General features: G+C 36.4%; 1 protein-coding gene across 4 annotated transcripts in view; it reads right to left on the bottom strand.

Annotated features, from left to right (window-relative positions):
- The window catches only part of foxj3 (forkhead box J3), a 98,406-nt gene that overhangs the window by 5,938 nt on the left and 72,946 nt on the right, over positions 1-19,522 (bottom strand). For all 4 annotated transcript variants that reach the window (XM_067388085.1, XM_067388088.1, XM_067388086.1 and 1 more), the window contains 3 exons: positions 14,999-15,100; positions 7,720-7,848; positions 2,598-2,772 (listed from right to left, as the gene is read on the bottom strand). In XM_067388085.1, coding sequence (XP_067244186.1) covers positions 2,598-2,772; positions 7,720-7,848; positions 14,999-15,100 — 406 coding nt within the window. The remainder of the gene's footprint in view (positions 1-2,597; positions 2,773-7,719; positions 7,849-14,998; positions 15,101-19,522) is intronic.

Genomic DNA, 19,522 nt, shown 5'->3' with positions numbered 1-19,522 from the left:
GGTACATTTATTTATTTTTAATATTTTATTTTGATAATTTAAAATGAAAATATAAGAAAATGATTTAATTTTTTAATAATAATATTCATCAATAAAATGCAAATATAAGTGTAAGAAAATTACTAAATAAATATCTTGTGCATTGTCAGTCCACAATACTTCATACATTCACAAACACATACACATGTTTGTGCCAGCAACAAGTTTGACTCCAGTTTGTGACTTTCTGATCTAATTTCCTAATCATTCTTTATCCTGTTCTTATCAGTGTAGTAAAAAGGCCATAACATTTTGAAAACATCTGATTCGGTCTCTTTTAAAATGCACCAGGGTGCCGAGACGGTGACTCAGCACAAAGTCATAGTCAGCCCTCTTAAATCAAACCAGAATTTCTCCAACTTTTCATTTGTGCAGTGATTGTTTTGAACTAGTTTCTAAAAATGCCTGACAAGCTTCCAACATCTGCACACTCAATAGCAATCACTGAAGCGTGTGGCTCGCGGTCTTAAGAGGCCCTGTCCATCATGGCGCTGGCACTGTAAACCTATTTCGGTGGAGAGCTTTTAGAGCAGACTGCGGGGCCCCTGCATCGCTCCAATCGCCAGAGAACACTCATCGGTGGGGTGACAGGGGTGCATCTCTTATCAGCAGAGAAAGCCTATTGTCCAACCATGGGAGAGCACAGAAAGCAATTAGCTAGCAGCTCCCCTGAATAATAATGCGATTCATTACCTATTATCAAAGCCAGTGAATTAGCTCAGTGTCTCCAGCAGTGGGGTGTGAAATCCTCTCGCCAGCTTTATTTGCTCATTTTAATTGCCCAAGCTTGTCTGACTAAGAGATTTCACTTTTATGCACATAAAAAGGTAACAACTTTCAGCTAATGAAACATAGATGATAGATTAAAGAAGTTCACTTTGGAAACATTAACATGAAAAGCATCTGATTTGAGCAAAGTAGGTTAGACGCAGGGGCTCGTCTAGCGTTGCATGCAAGTCACTTGTCAAGTGCTTTCTGAACATTAGTCAATCAGATTACAAACAACAGGAATTAACTTCTAAAAGACAGGCAAGCTCACAGTGAACTGCAATGTTCTTATATCTATTTGATGTGCTGCCATTTGAGATGGAGAACTCCCTTTCAATGAAAAAAAAAAAAAAAAAAAAATCTTACCATACACCAAGCCAATGTCGTCCTTGCAATTCATAAAAACACACACAAAAAGGACTGCTAAACATAACCTAAAAAACATGAAAGACTATAAAATAATCTAATAAATCCTCTAAGAATCCATAAACAGGAAGTTACACGTTTTTAAAATGCACAGTTCTTAATGAAATTATAAACTATGATGAATAACATCAACCACAGACACCATGCTTGTCACTATACCAATAGTAGTGTCATAGTCCATTACATTAAATTATTTTAGCATACACTAAATAAACATATATTGCAAAATAAATAGTGATGTAAAGACTATAGAAAGAAAGAAAGCTCAGCTAAAGCTTTGATCCATTTTAAGTTACTATTTTTCATATAATTAACAGCATATAAAATTTCACATATTTTATATATATTTTTATTTATATTTAAAAAAATCTAAATCTAAATTATAAAAATTCTAAAATTAAAAATTCTAAATATAAATATTATAAATGATATATTAATTATATATTTAATTTCTATTAAAAAAAAAAATGCTGTCAAATGATTAAAAAAAATGAACTAATCACACATTTTTCCTGCAAATAATTGTGATTAAAAACATTGGAGTTTTTAATATTTTTATATTGTAATAATTTCACAGTTACTCTTCAAATTAATGTAGAAAAAACTTAAAGATGATATATTTTAAATATTAGTTTAATAGCATCTTTTTATGAATGAAGGCCAGTATCCCTGATACTAATACTGGTACTGATGTCTCTATGAAATCATTTTTTTTAATTATAGACATTCAACTTTACATTATAACTGAAAGCTATCAATTTCAATACTTATTAGGCTTAAAAAAATAACTTTAAATTTAAGTGGACTTTAAACTAGGGTTTTTAAAAGCACCGGTACTTTTTTAAAAATGTGATGACACCATCATTTCCCCCTAGCATTTTGAGCACTGTTGAGCAGATTAACTTAAACACCTCTGATTGGCCATTGTGTTCACGCGCTCAACATATATGTCTTTAATTGACTATAATGATCGACGCTTCAAAAACATTTCGTAAATAGAAAATATTTGACACTCTTCACCGAGCGCTTACACAGATACACACGGGAGCATTTGAAAGCAGGCGTTTATCAGCTGCGATTTTGCAATATATAGTTTGCAATATATAGTTTCTGAAAATGACACTCATAGGCAGCCACATACAGAACCTGCGCACATACAAATTCTGCAGAACTGAACAGTTTTACACAATCTCAACCCTATGCATGTGGGTTTATTAATTCTTTTGGCTGATACGATGATGCTTTCAGCTACCAATAAGACTGAAGTACTCAGCACATGGCACAAAAAGTCTGCAGACTCCATCTGGACTTGGCCTACGTTCTTTTCCGAGTGGTCTGATGGGATGTCTGTGTATAAAACTCACCCTGTTGGTTGTAGGACTGCTCAAACACAGTCTTGTAAAGGCTGCGGAAGGAGGCACTGAGATCTTCGAAGTCGGAGAAGAGCAGCTGCTTGTCGCGGTCCGGTATGCTGTACTGGGCCTGAGGGGCCTGCTGCAAGCCCATGGACTGGGACACCGGCTCTGGATGACTCGTCACCTGAGGGGGGAGGAGAGGAGGATGACTGTTGTGTGAGGGGATGAATGCAAGATTAGCAACAACGACAGAAATCAGCCTTGCCACTCTAAGCGGCAGCGTGGCTCAGCCAGGCCCAGTGACCGGTAGATTAGAGCTCAGATAGAACATGACAGCACTGACTACAGCACTCAGCATCACAGCACAGGAAATGAACTGCCAGACACACTGCAGTACAATATGCAGAAGCGAAATCTCAGGCACACGAAACCCCTCCAATTCTTGACCGTTTATTTACGAGTACGGCTGAAACTGTACATAACCATACAGCCATGATCAAAACAGACAAGTCTCCTGAGAGACTCTCTGAAGTTGTTTTTATGGCTGTTTATTCTGTAATTAACATCTTGGCGAAAATCGACAGCGAGATCATAAAAGCTTGCCTGCAAAAAACAGGCACTGATCCATAAAACAAATCTTTCTAATGATAAATATCCTTCTAACTAAATACAGTACAGGTTTGCTCATCAAAACGAATTAGCTTGCGTGTCTAAACTCTCACGTCTATGAAATCGTAAGTGTTGCACTCAAAAGGGGATCTGCTTACTGTTTTGAAGAGTCTGAAGAGATGCCTTTCGTGCCCAGAATGACTGATTCATTGAATGGCTCCCAAGGCCTCCATAATGCCGAGCATATTTGTGGCGTACACAAGGGCAGAGGCTCTGCCATGTCTAGCTCAAGACAACAGTGTTTAACAGACTGGAGAGGCTGGCAAAACAGTCATCTGGACTCAGAAAAAGTCTAATTCTAGCTGTCGGTGTGAACTGGTGATGGGAAATTTATGTATCTGAACACACTGCAAAGCTATTGCAAACAAGTCCCATAAACAAAATTGTTAGCACCAGTGATTCAGACATTGTCTCCCTCTGATAATAAGTCCTGGAGTACAGTATACAAAAATACTATTTTTTAATTAAAATACCTCGTATAACATGTTTTTTTTTTTTTTTTTTGGGTGAATATCTATCTTAGATGCTATTCACCCATTCATTCAGCACAGGTTCCCTGAAAATACAGTTTGTGAGTTCTGCAAGTTTGGTTACAAAATGCAATAGTCAGTATTGTTAATAGCTAAAATGCATATAAATGGAACCCTTTTTATTATTCACTAGCATTGTCAAAAGTAGCGACTTGACCAAATTGGTACTGAAATTTTAAAAATGTGATTCGTAAACACCTCTGATGGGCCATTGTGTTCACACACTCATCGGATAAGTCTGTAATTGGCTACAATGAACAATGCATTGGAGAATGATTTTCTTACATTTAGTGTAAGTGGCGATCAATAGTGGATAATAGGTTATGTAAAGTAAAACGTACGGTAACAAGGTTGCGCTGTTGAGGCTCGCGCAGCCAGAAATTGAAACATGAGCGAATCACAAACAAAGAAACTCCGTTAAAATACTGCGATACATTTTTTTTATATTTATATTTTTAGAGTTTTTATATTTATATTTATAACACATGATACAGTTAGGCAACATCATGCGACTAAGAATGCTGTTTTCCTGAATACCATCATGATTGAAAACGTGACAATGATTTAATTGAACTGTTCAATAAACAAGTAGTTAATATTACATTTTACACTTACATTTTAGAAGAAACATTGACTGTTTTTGTTTTATTTCAGCAGTGAAAATAGTTTCAAACAAAGATCACAGCAGAACCATAGCTCCGTTTTCATTACTGAATGATTCAGTGTTTTGAAAGAATTGGTTGAGTCAAAGATTCAATAACCCATTTATAAACAACTGCCTCATTCTTAGAAGAATTGGCCATTGGAACGAATGGTTTGAATGAATGACTCGCTTATTAAGATGGTTACTTGCCGCCACCTATTGGCGGTTTAGTTTCTTTTTCAAAAGAAATTTTCCCCCCAACATTTATTCCTACATTTATTTATTCATTTATTTATTCCTATATCCTATTTATTCATACATTTAATAATATTAGGGGGGAAATATTGCACACACACCCACATATCATACATATACTATGCATCCCTATATTATCATGTGGTACTAGGGGTGTGACGAGATCTCGTCTCACGAGATCTCGCGAGACTAAACTGTGACGAGATTTCTCGTCGAGGCAAAAAGTAGTCTCGTGATTAGGGCTGGGTACCGAACTCGATACTTTTTAGGTACCGATCGAACTGCCTCGATACTATCGAGTATCGAAAAGTGTCTTGTCATTCGGTACCAAATTTCGGTACCTCAGAATGGAGCCGAGTAGAGGGGCGGAGAAATGCTTTCGCTGTCTCGTTGAGGAGCAAGTAATGTTGCGCTACATTATTATTTATATCTAACTATATAAAACTATATGCGCGAGAGAGACCCTATGTGCGAGAGGGCGAGTGAATCAACGGTTTCGTTTTCAGTTTATCTCCGAATGGACGGGTGAGAAACGGCTGTTTATGTGAGCAGCCGGTTCACGAACAGATAATACTGTTAACATAAAACAAAAGTGTCGCACTGCCTGCAGAAACAGCGGAATGCGCAATGTTTTTTTGACTAGTTATGGACAGGTACAACACACAGCAGCTTTACATCAGCGTTCGTCCCTCAAGTCTATGGAAACACGCGACCGGTTAGTGACAGGCTCGTTCGCCTGCACGAGCACAGGCTCTGCCTCTGGCTCCAGAACGCGAACAATTCTGCTGAAAAAGGGGTATCAGCGTCCTCCTGATACTGCGGATAATCTGCGGGTCGGGCCAAGTAATAAAAAAATAACATTCAAATTAATTGCGGGTGGATGAGAGATGAATCATTAACGTGTTGATTTTAATAAAGACACAGAACTCTTATTTCAACGAACTTGCGTCACTCTTCCGCTTTGATCTTGTTAATAATAATTGAAGAACAATTGCTGAGTGATTTAAAAAGAGCCTCACATACTGAATTTTTGCATTGAAAACTAAACTTTATTAAAACTATTTGCACTGATTTATTGTGTTGGGTAAATTTAGTTAATTTGTGCTTTTTTTATTCCCTGCAGTGGCTCAGAAGATGAGTCTTTGAGTCTGAAAAAAAGTCAACAAAATTAAAATATAAAACCAAATTTTTTTTTGAGGTTATGTAATCTTGTTTATAAAATTGGTATCGAAAAAGGTATCGTTTAGGTATCGGTATCGAAGTCAAGGTATCGGTATCGTCTCGGTATCGAAAATTTTTGAACGATACCCAGCCCTACTCGTGATGTTGCCATGACAGACAGAGCATTAGGATGATTAGGAAAGAATATGCCACCGCTACGTTTACATTACGCCTCCACTGTCGTTTTGCTTTGTATTTAAATAAAAAACATTTAATTCAGGTGGATAACGGTCACCGCCGCTCCATATTTACAGAGTTACGCGCGATCGTGAAAGTGAAAGTAAACACGGGCGCGCATTCAAATGCGATGTCAATACCACGCATTTTTAAAGCGGCACCCTGATGAATGCAAATATCTCTCAATATGAAAGCTATTTTAGGCTGGGCAGTGTAGTTGTAACCATCTCTTAGCTCTGTATCAAAGAAAAATTTGGTCTTTTTTGCACTTTGAATATTGAGAAAGTGCGATTATGGTTGCACTTATTGTAAAGTGTTACCATAAAAAAATGAATAACAGTTTTTTCTTAATCTTATTAAGCACAAACAATAAGGTTTCATTTGTTAACATTAGTTAATGAACTGTGAACTATCATGAAATAACAATGAATGACAATTTTTATTAACTAACGTAAACAAAGATTAATAAATACTGTAGCAAATATATTGCTCATTGTTAGTTGATGTTGGTTAATACATTAATATTAATAAATGAGAACTTATTGTAAAGTGTTAACATTTTTATTTAAACTGTTTTCATTTCTATGATCAGTTTGTGGAAAGGAGTTCAGTTAAGAGGTCAAAAGTTGTAGAAGCTCATAAATCATGTACAGTAAGGTCTGAAGAGACTGAAATCATACAGAAGTCAGTTGAGTTAGTGGCAAAACCTTTTACAGTACTTGAGTATTGTTGTCTTTTACTGCATATGATAACTCATACTCAGAAAGTAGAACTGAAATTACATTCATTACAAGATGATTAGTTAAAACATTTCAAATACACCTGCAGAATATTTTTTCTAGTCATGTATGTCACCATTGAGGATTTCTTAAAAATAGTGTGTAAAAATCTTTTCTCGTCTCGTCTCGTGAGATACCTGTCTCGTCACACCCCTATGTGGCACCCATCATTTTGTATCATTACAGTTGCAAAGTAAAAACTCAATTAGCACCATCACAAAAAAAAAAAAAAAAACCTGCATAAGGAAAGACCTGCTCTCATGCAACATTAGCAGCAGAGACTAATTGTACATAAGAAATATGAGCAGTGGGAGTAAGATGACACACTATGCATCACTGTAAAGATGAGCGCATATAATCTGGTTATGTTCAAACAGACTACAGTGTTCAAATCAGCTGGATGGTGCTGAAAAAGAGAGACAGAGAGGGAGAGAGAGAGAGAGAGAGAGAGAGAGAGAGAGAGAGAGAGAGAGCATTGTCTGGCCCACTGAAGTGAATCTATCAGTGTCTGTGCCGGATCAATGCTGAGAGCCTGGAGCGAGAAGCATGCGGGGCTTCTAGGGGACCACAACAAAGAAGCAGCTTCTCTGGTGGGAGGACATCAGAGGCAGCGTCTCTCTTTAGCAGCGCTCCAGCAGTATGAGCTCTGCCTTTCATTCCCTTAACCTCTATGTCAGCACGCTCCCATGCACAGGCCTCCAATCTCTGGCATTCTGACTAACGCACTGGAATCTTGCTGCTTCTCATAAAGTAGATCCACAATAAAACTCAGCAAATTAAGAGCTCTGCTTCAGGTTCACGAGAGGTTAAAGAGTGGAATAGTGGCTGCAAAGTTCGATGGAAAACCAGACTCTTACCGGTGTGTAGCTGTGCACGCTGCCCACGCTGTTGAGATTAACAGAGGCCAGACTCTGATCAGATAGGCTATTGTTAAGGCTGCTTCGAGGGCTGTCACTCCCGTCCTGGTCAGGGTTGTACAATGCCACCTGGAAATCAAGAAAGGGAAAGGGTCAATTACTTAAAGTAATGTCCACGATAAAAATCTAGTTTAAAACACGTGCCAAGTACTTAGTACTCTATGCTTAGGTTGAATTCGTACACCGTGTCTACACTGGATGAGAGCGGCGCGATGCAACGCGACAAAAGACAATAGAACCAGTTACAATCAGTGGTGTTGTCTATACTGGATGTGGCACGACGTGAGTGATAAATCTCCGCCAGTAAACTGATGCCTCATTCTATTTATGACGTACTGACACAAAGGACAAATGCTTTGCAACGGGCACTTTGTCGCGTCAAGTGTAGACAGCTTTTAGCTGTTGCTACACTAGCGACAACAGTCGTGTCTGTTGTAACAACTTTAATAATACTAAAAATGTTTAAATGTAATGACACTTAAAAGGACAACATGTTTTTATATACATTTGTTTAATTAAAAAAATATATAATATGATTTATTAATAAAAAAAATTAAATGAAATAAAAAAATGTAATTGTTTTATTAAAATATTCAAAAATATATTAAATGTAATATAAATATACATTTTATTTTAATAAAGATTTTTTCTTTGACATAAAGACAGTAGTATCACTAAGTATGTATATTTAACTTTTTACTCCCTGAATAGTGTATTTTTTTAAAAGTTAATCACATTTCTATATTCATTTAATAAAAATGTTTATAATATATACAAAAAATGTATTAGTAAAAATATTACATATATAATATTGTATTATAATAAATATATTTTATTAAAATATAAAATTAAAATATATAATTTTAATTCTTTTAAATTAAAGATTATGATATCAAAACAGTTGCATTTTATAAAAAATGTTTACATATATAAAATATATTTATGAATATCAATGAATCCAAACTCAGAAATTAAAAACATGTTTATTATAAAAGATGTGTATTCAGATAATTGCATTTTAACATTTTTTGAATAGATTAATATACAGGACCAAAAAAAAAAAAAAAAAAAAAAAAAAAAAAAAATGTGTAAGCTACTGTTTATTCATTCATTGTCAGGTACATTCCAGAGGTTAGTTTGAGATATGACAACGATAAGTCTGTGCAGCACAGATACCGCAGGTTGGGTGCTGAGGAAAAGGAGCCAATCAAACAGAAACTGTCTGGTTTCAGAGGTCTTGAGGGGAATTCTTATCCCTTTTCATAACTGTAACAAAACCACAACAGACAATTGCGTCACATACGTGATATGTGGCATGCGTACACCACACTCTGCACACGAGTAAGGTCAGCGTTAATACGCCGTGCCCCACACTGTGCCTCATATGGAGGGAGAGCGTGGCTGGTGGCCAGCAAGATGATCTGCTGTCTCAGACGGCTGAGAGGGGAGAGCTCTCCTTCAGTAAAGGTCACGATGCTGGCAGCGTTGAAACCGTCAACTTGCACAGCGCAAATTGGTTTGGGACAGCTCACAAAGGTCCCGAATGCTACAGAGACCCTGACCTTTCTGTGTGCACTGTTGAATGCGCAGTTTTCCGAAGCGGAAGAACCTCCACTTCAAAATGATAATCCCAATTATCATTTGAAAAGCTGAACTGCAAATATGTGCTGGTTGCAAAATGAGAATAAATAAAGCATTGGAGGGATGGTATGGGAATGAATATAATGAGCTCCTGGGAGAATAGTCCTACATTGAGTTTGCCGTGGAAGGAAAGGATGAATGGAATCGCAACAATGCTGGCCGTGCTCGCATCACACGCCGCATGTCTTGGCAGCCGCAAAGTAGTGCTAAAACCACGCAACAAGTCCCAAGATTCACCTGCCTGAGGACGTAGAGGCTTTCCTGCTACACTAAACAGGCAGTTCAACAAAAATTAAAATACGGTCACTATTTACTCTCCCTCATGTCATTTCTATTCTGAGACTTACTTTCTTATGTTGAACACAAAAGAAGATAGTTTGGATGCAAAAGAAGATATATATTTTTTTTTAAATGACTCAATGTTTTTTTTTTTTTCACCCCCCATAACATGCAAGTCAGTGGGGTCCAAAACAACATTAGACCTCACTGACTTGCATTCTATGGACCTTTTCCAAAACCCAGGGCAAACAATTTCAAGAGCGAAAGGCCTAACAGTTTTTTCGTTGCCGCAAGAGACGCAGCAAATGCTTCTGTCCTGTTCCCCCTTGACTCAGCGCAACAGCAGATAGATAGACACATTACAGATCACAGTCTCTTACAGAGAATTATCATTCAAGCAGAATAAATGTTTCCCAATCCTATTATTCCCTGTTCATCAAAAGAGAGGAGCATAACGGTTGCCGGGGCTGCACTGGATTGAGGGTGGATGGGGGGTTAATGTCATGGAATGATTTACATATTATAACTCTTTCTTCTTTCAGCTATGTTTAGGCCTGTACATTACTAGAACAACTAACCCTGCACGCAACTAAGCACTGAGAGGCTCAGGCATGTCGAAAATTCAATCACGCAGAAAACAGTTACAATTATAATCAAACCTGGTGTGAAGAACAAGTACAAATGTTATGTTTAATTAAGTCATAAAAGAGGCTTTTAGTCATGAGCCTTTCACCACAATCTATTTTTACTCCCTGTATCCATAAAGTATGATTTAAAGACCTCATCACACTGTGGTTTGTTCAAGGCCCAAAACGTAGACGCCTACATACACTGTGCGCACTTCTGTGCACACACACAGTGGGAAAGTAACATGCAGAGAGAAGGTAAGGGGTGAACAAATCCATTGCAAATACTCCTGTGTGTTTGCTGCAGTGGAAAAGAAGCGCTATATTTAGCCGTGAATTAAAGTCAAAAGCCAGTGGAGTCTTTCATACAGGCGACTAATCTGCAGCATGAGACAAGGATTATGAAATCAAAGAGAAATCCACCCAGGTGTCTCTAACAATAACTCACATTCAAAAGAAAACTCTATGCAATTTAGGTAGAATATTGGAAAGAAATAAAGGAAAGAATGAAAAATAAAGAATAATAAAAAAGAAAGAAAGTTACAAATAAATACCGGTCAAAAGTTTGGACACATTACTATTTTTTAATGTTTTTGAAAGAAGTCTTATACTCATCAAGCCTGCATTTATTTGATCAAAAATGCAGAAAAAACAGTATTATTGTGAAAATATAATTTATTACTGCATTTTTCATCAGCCATTACTGGTCTTCAGTGTGACATGTTCCTTCAGAAATCATTCTAATATGCTGATTTTTTTGGGGGATTTTTTGTTGGATTTTTTTTTTTTTTTTATAGCCTGTGATACTTTTTTCATAATTATTAAAAAAACAACAACTTAAAAACAGCATTTATTTAAAATAGAATATACACTACCATTCAAAAGTCTGGGGTCAGTAATTTTTCTCTCTTTCTGTTTTTGGAAGAAATTTATATTTTATTCAGCAAGGATGAGTCAAATTGATAAAAAGTGATAAAACAGATGATAAGTGATAAAAAGTAAATACTTATATTGTTAGAACTTTTGACCGGTACTGTCCATATTTAAATATAAATAAAAAAATGTATATCATTACATAAAATAACATCAAATAATTTATTTAGCAATATATGATTAATTTCTATTATGCAATTTAAAGAAACTTAAAAGAAGTTCAGCTTTGAACCATTTTAAGTTACAATCTTTAAATATAATTTAATTCAATATAATAACAAATATATAAGATATATTAAAATAATATACATATAATATTAAAGGGTTAGTTCACCCAAAAATGAAAATTCTGTCATTTATTACTCACCCTCATGCCGTTCCACACCCGTAAGACCTTTGTTAATCTTCGGAACACAAATTAAGATATTTTAGTTGAAATCCGATGGCGCCGTGAGGCCTCCATAGGGAGCAATGACATTTCCTCTCTCAAGATCCATTAATGTACTAAAAACATATTTAAATTAGTTAATGTGAGTATAGTGGTTCAATATTAATATTATAAAGCGACGAGAATATTTTTGGAGCGCCAAAAAAATAAAAATAAAATAGCGACTTATTTAGTGATGGCCGATTTCAAAACACTGCTTCAGGAAGCATCGGAGCACAAATGAATCAGTGTATCGAATCTGCTGTTCAGAGCGCCAAAGTCACGCGATTTTAGCCGTTGGCAGTTTGACACGGAATCTGAATCATGATTCGGCACGCTGATTCATCTGTGCTCTGAATCTTCCTGAGAGTGTTCTGAAATCAGCCATCACTAAGTCATTATTTTGTTTTTTTTGGGTCAACAAAAATATTGTCGTCGCTTTATAATATTAATATTGAACCACTGTACTCACATGAACCGATTTAAATATGTTTTTAGTACCTTTATGTATCTTGAGAGAGGAAGTGTCATTGCTCCCTATGGAGGCCTCACGGAGCCATCGGATTTCAACTAAAATATCTTAATTTGTGTTCTGAAGATGAACGAAGGTTTTACGGGTGTGGAACGGCATGAGGGTAAGTAATAAATGGGTGAACTAAGCCTTTAACGATAAAATTACATGCATAATATTAACAATAAAATTACATGCACAAACACATATATCAAATACTTACTTTTATTTATGGCATTAGTTAGAAAGTTAGAAAGAAAAAAGAAAAATTAATGTTCATGTTAAGCATCAAGTATAATTATGATCTTTCAATATGATGAAAAGATAAATATAATAATATATATTTAAATAATATAAGTATGATCAATGAATATAATACAAATATTAAATTAATTATATTAAACTATTTCATTATGCTTCATTATGCTAACTCGGCAATAAGATTTTCCTATGTTTAACTCATTCTGCAGATTTTTCTACTTAAAATCAGCAACATAAGTCAGACTCCATCTATGCTATGGTCTGCTCAGTAGGCTTAACCAACCAAACTGAGAGAGGGAAAAGCACTGCATGACGATCATTTAATCAGAGGGAGAGAGAGAATGCTCAGTCACAGCCAGGCTTTCCTTCTCCATGTTATGCAGCACAGGCGCTTTCCCATTGGCCTGCTCTGGCAGGCGGGAAAGTATGAGAAAGAGGGAATTCCTGTGGCTTGGCATGAAACACTCAAGAGGCGTGGTGTGTTCTCTGTTTACAGGTCCCACACTGAGAAACAGCATCTCCAAGGAGCCACCGAACTCTACAGTCTTGTTTTCGCTCTCCTGCGTGTTCGGTTTCTAATCTATCAGCGTTTCGAGTAGGAGGGCAAAGAAAGCATATGCTCATGGCATAACCTCGAAAACCCATTCTGGGTGGATCTTGAAATTCTTCCCATATGCATCAGTCATACCTTGCGCTCGCATTGTTTTGTTGTGTGAAACACTGTAACAGGGGAACGGCCCTTTGAGATGTGCTAAAATAATAATAATACTGAAATAAAACAAACAATAAAAAGATTTGTTTATTTTTCTCATATACAGGTTGGGTTCCAAAACCCAGTGAACGTTCAACATCAGGAGCATTTTAAGGGATCAGATAAGATACCATGTTTTGGTCAACTTCACATGTGCTAAGAAAAGCTAGCAAAAAAAAAAAACCCAAGAGAGAATGAAAGAAAATGTCAATTATAAAATGTATTTAATATTAATTCAATATTGAAAATAATCTATAAAAAGCTGACCCGACCCGAAACTAAAATTAAATAAATGTATTCAATTTGCATGCTTATATTACATTTATATGTAACATTCAGATCTGCACATACTGTATTTTATCCAGATGAACAGATCACCAAACTTACTATAATTCAATCCAAATGAATTCCACATCCCCCTAGCCCTCGTCTTAAACACCATGCTTAATGTGAAATACTATTGGTTTAATGCCTGAAGTAAATTAATAACTGATGGTTTTGGGCTTTGTAAAAGCACTCCAGAGAGAGCGAGCAGCCCGCAACAGGCCAAGAGTAAAGCGCTTAAGGTTAAAAAGCCTATTTAAATTTCAGAGTGTTTTGCTCCATTCCTTTTTACACACTTCTCCATGAAGTCATGCCACGAAGGGCAAGTTACAGAGAGAGTCATTCGGGGTGCTCTGCCTAGAAGCATTCAGCAGGTAATCAGACTTCCAAACATTAAACTGTCCTCTTGCAGAGAAGTATTTCAAGCATTTAGCACTACGATACAAGCTTTTAAAGATGCAATACAAACTTTAATCCAATTTATCTTTCACTTTTAAGGAATATTCTGGGTTTAGCACATGTTAAGCTGACTATATAGGTAGTCAAATATCGGTGACATTTCGGGGACAAATTTTTTATTGTCAAGTAGTGATATATGAAGAATAACTAACAAAGTCACTTTCAAACCAAGCAGCTTTCTCTTCGTCAACAAAAGAAATCAGTGACCAACGAAACCCTTTGTAAAATTTACATAAAAGTCTTTCGCCTTCAAATGAAAATTCAGTTTGAGTGGATTCCTATTGAAATTAATGATTTTGTCTGAGAAAATTCTCAGTAAAATGGAATATAAGACACCTTAATGTTTATTACCAAAAAAATTACTACCGTAACTTTATACAAACAAGTAAATGATTTTTTCAAGTTTACACACATATTATTAATGTCTTATTGCTATACTATTAAAACAGAATTTTAATGTTTATGAATTGACATCTTTCACTTCTATTTTAAGTGCCTCACTTTAACCAAGATTTTTGCTTTTTAAAGAAAATGAGGGACAAATGGAAATTAATAGTTGTTTCTGCATATTAAGATAGGACACATGAAAGCATTTTAACAAAATCACATGCCTCAGCTTAGCTGAATGATAGAACCATAGAAACAAATCATAGTCAATGATGAAGAATACCGTATTTTTGAACAGCTTAATATCTTGTGTAGGCGCAAACCTGACATTTTGGACTCAAAAGACATATGGAATAAGGTATTAGCAATTCACAATAAAATGCATATGCACTGTTAAGAGGATTTGTATACATAATGCCTGCCCAATATAGATGAAACCCAATGTCAGTTTTCTCAGCGTCCATGTAAACAAAAGCATCACATGTCAGTCCTGTTATACAGTGCATGCATATAGTCATGGAAGGATAAATATAAATGTAAACTGGGTATGTAGGCCGCTAATGTCAGCTGTGACGGGACAAACACAGCCAGGACTTGTGGAGTTGGAGATTGAATGTTACCTTGTTAGTCACAGTGTTGATTGCCAGCGTTGGAGAGGCACTTCCAGAGATGATGCAGTCCATTCCTAAGTTATCCGACTCCAGGCTGTATGGAGTAGATGCCTGCAGGAAAACAAAAAGGACATGTTCAGCCAACCAAGATGGAGATGATGAGCGATCTGAAGTGACTTTGATTTCCATTCAAAGGCGTTTGGTATGACTCTGGTGCAAGAAATTTAAAAGCATAGGCAGCAAACGTTTATCAACAACAAAAGAGCAACACCTTTTATTTAGGTCAAAATTGGAGGCATTCTGGGAAAAAAAGATGAGCAGGAGAGAGGAACAGCTCCCTGTGCTCTTTCTGCTCTTGCTGGGGTAAAAGATAACTTCAGCACGCCTGTCTCCCAAAACTGCTTATTATAAGAGGATTGCCAGGCAACAATGCGATTTTTAATTTGTGATAAACATAAATGAGATTTTGCTAAGTCACAATTTTTAATGTCAAAGAATTTCTTAAACAAGGCAGCAGGAGGATGAGAGAGAAAGAGATAGAGCGAGTGTGTGTCTAATGAAATATACTCTTAATAGCGAGCGTCACACTTCGCACAGACAGAATTCCCACTTATTTTTCATGCAGGATCAGGCTGAGAGAGAATGCATCTAATTGGAGGTTTTTGATGTGAGTGAAGTGAGTGTCAGTATGAAAAATGTTTGTGTGTGGCCTGAGGGCAGAGCTGTGTGTTGAAAGAATGATACTCTCACTGGAGTCTAGAGAGTGGCAATTATAAATGACACCAGCCTAACTGCCTGACCATACAGAAGAGACAACACGCCACCAACTCAACACACATGTGGTCAATTAGGCAATCCATCTTGTCACATGTGATTTCTCACAGTAAATGCAGCTTCACATGAACGGTTATCATTTACATTAGTGGCACGTCTCAAACTACATCTCTGCATATGCTGAGAGTTTGGATTGCTTTTAACGTTCATCTGAAAACACAATGTGCGACATTTAATCAGATCTGTAAGGTAAGTCATCAATATACCTTAGCAAACACAGGAGAATACATTATACAGTATGTTTCTACTTAGTGCAATGTGCTAACTGCTCATCACGATTTCAAAATAAAAGTTTAAACCCTCATTTAAAAAGGGACCTATTATGCAAAATTCACTTTTGCATGGTGTCTGGACATAAATGTGTGTTGGCAGTGTGTGTACACAGCCACCCTATAATGATAAAAATCCACCTACTTTGCTGTGTATCTTGATGATAATGCAAGGGACAGAGAGAGAGAGTTTATGGATAATATTTTAATGCACACTTTGCACTGTTTTATTAAGCATTTACAGTGATTTTCTAGAGTGAAAACAAATGCTTCATACTTTGTGTGAAGTACAATAAACGTTATAAAACTCATCGGTAAACTGGCTTGTACTAATATAGTGGATAAAAACAAGAAGACAATACAAGTTATGACCGTAATTAAACTAAACTATACCTATTCTATATCCATGCAGCTTATATTCGCAGTTTCTGACATTATAGTGCGTCCTGACTGAATCCTTACAGGGGAGAACGAGCTCTTGAAGCTCTGCCCTCTTAGGCCGAGTGCAGCAGCTCATTTGCATTTAAAGGGCACACACTGAAATGGCACGTTTTTGCTCAACCCCAAAAATGTGGCAATTTTAACATGCTATAAAAAATTATCTGTGGGGTATTTTGAGCTAAAACTTCACATACACACTCTGGGGACATCAAACACTTTTTGTAAAAGGGGGCATAATAGGTCCCATTTAAGTCCACATGTTTTTGTTCAAGAAATTACAGTGGTTGTAGCATTTCTGTCATGAAGAAATGGCCAAATATTAAAGATTAATTGGACATTTGAAATAAAGCCAGTATTAAACAAGGATTAGTTTGCGTTGTAAAGTGTAAAAACAATCGTCAGGCCACTGGCGCCCTCTGCGGGCATTCGTTATAATACATCAATACATTATGTATTTTGACGGTTTTGATTAATTGCTTTTGATACTTTACTTGACACTATTATTGTGTTATTGCAATTACATTTAATTTATGCCATATTTGTAAGTGAATGTGTTTTGTTGTGTAAGCACCTTTATAATGATCGTCATAGTTGAGCTATATGCGGGACGAGCGCAGCCATGTTTGTTTGCGCCGCAGTCAGGAGAATAGATCTGTTGGATTTACAACACGTGAATTCATCCATTTCTTTCAAAATACACGGATGGAAGTTTCCAGTGAATTGGGAGAAGAACAGGGTAAACTTTATAATTGCTTGCCTTACTCACAGTATGACATATGTATCTGATGAAAATAAGACGTTGTCTAATTATAATGGAAAGGTTTATTATTGCAGCTTCCATAGACATGACTGTATATTTTACAAACTCTAAATGTATCACTAGTACTAAAACAACAAAAACATGGCTTGAAAGCATGCACACCTTCAATGTGTGAGCGTGATGTAGCCAGTTAAGGCCCGTTCACATAAAAAAAAGTTCTAAAAGAAATGGCTCTAAATATAAAAGAATAGCACTGTCCACACCACAGCTAAAACGATAACAATATAGAGAAATTATATCGGTAAGATGGGATCACTTTCAGAATGATTTTTTTCTTCTTCCGCTGTTTGACAAGTCAAAAAATGAGATCATAACGCCAGACTAGCAAACAGAGTAATATAAAATTACCTCAGGTATCTAGTGCTAGATGTCTTGCTTCCTTTGAAGTTGCAGTGAAAAAGATTAGGTGTTGTTTTTATTCCACTATATTGACTTCATCAGGTAAGGTCGAAACATAGAATGCGAGGACATCTGCTGGTTAAGCCATGTAAATGCAACAAGAACAGCAAATACATGTTGTACACACTTTAAAACCGCAGCGCGTGAGCTTGAAATAAACAGACAGTTATCATTCGTTGGTGTGAACGCAAATATAGTTATTGTTCTAGTTATCGTTCTTGGTGTGAACGGGCCTTTAGAATGTCTTCAAAACTATATTTTGGGGCCAAAGAATGCCCCTCTGTGTTTTTGACATATTTATATCATATGATATAATTAACCATACCACACAAGCAAGAATGCTATTTTTCCTGAATATTGTAAATGTGATGAATGTGATGTTGAATTTATTGATTAAATGTACTAATTTGACAAAACATGATGCATGTGTCTAATGCGATTGTAAAAAAATGCCCTTATAAAAGGTAAAAATGCCTCTGGAAATTAAGTTAAGAGGACAATTTTTGCCCCTTAATGGAAAAGTTAAGTTGCTATGAAATAACCACCGCCCAGAATATAAAGGATATGAAAAGCTTCAGGGTCATCCGATATTTGTGCTTGTAACCGCAATTTATTCACAGTTTAATGCCCTGATAAATAACATGCTATTTTCCTCTATATGTTTTCTTGTCATGGTTATATGTCTAAATGTCTTAAAACCCAGCCCCTTGCTCTCCCTATAGCTGAACTCTTTTGGTTTGCCTGCCTCCGATCCACAAACGCAGGGCCGGACAAAATGATGCAAGATGCCTCTGAGCCAGGTCAACCTCAGAGGCCGGCGTCGAGTGCAGCCGAGTTGTATATTCTGGTGAGCGTTGCTCATAAATAATGGAAGGAAAAAGCTCTGGCTGAAAATAACCGGCGTAGAAATTCTGCATTAATTGATGTTTGCTAAAAAATGACTGCAGAATGCAACGTATGTAAAGGCTGCCTGGGGCACAGTTTATTAATAAGTCGGACCCCCTCTACAAGATAAACTGAGCCGCACTGAGTGAGACAGCTATATAAAAAGATATAAGCGCGCAATCAGCAAACCTGTGCACGGCACGACTGTAAAGCACCGACTCAGACATGAAACAAAGCCAGCGTTCTCAACTCAGTCCCGTCTCATTCCTTTTCTATCAACACACTAAGCCCATGCTGTCACATGTTTCTGGCCTCACAAAAAGCTATAACGAACACAGGCAACATCATGCTAAGATGGGCTACCTGCATGCTAATGCTGAGGGGGGAAAAGACTTGTGAAATATCTTTATTCTGGAAAAAAATCTTCCAATGACAAATCAAAGTCAGACTATATAAACAGTAAATCTTATGTGAGGTTGGTTGGTTTTGTTTGTTGTTCTTCCCAAAAGATAAAAACGTGTATGAGCCTTCAGCACATTACGTAGTTTTCTGCTGATCGTTTAAGTTTGAAAAGATGAACTAGACTTTCACCACAAAATTTGATTTCTGTACAGAAATAAAGAAATCTGTTTTTACAGCAAGGACCCATAACCTCACATATTGAAAAACAATACAACATAAACAATGTAAAATATATTTTAAAACAAACAAAACTCTTGTGAATGTGTATCTTTACGTAGACATTGACATAACATCAGTCAGTGAGCTAATCGGATGTTAATTCAATGACCGTTCTAATAGACGAGTGAGACTAATTCAAACAAGTCTACATTTTTGAGCACCTCACTAAAATAACAGACTCTGTGAATCATGTAGCCCTGAAGA

Source organism: Chanodichthys erythropterus, chromosome 6 (assembly GCF_024489055.1).
Source record: "Chanodichthys erythropterus isolate Z2021 chromosome 6, ASM2448905v1, whole genome shotgun sequence".
In the NCBI taxonomy this organism is placed as follows: Eukaryota; Metazoa; Chordata; class Actinopteri; order Cypriniformes; family Xenocyprididae; genus Chanodichthys; species Chanodichthys erythropterus.
The sequence above is the reverse complement of the archived record's forward strand: the minus strand, read 5'-3'. Positions and strand labels throughout refer to the sequence as shown.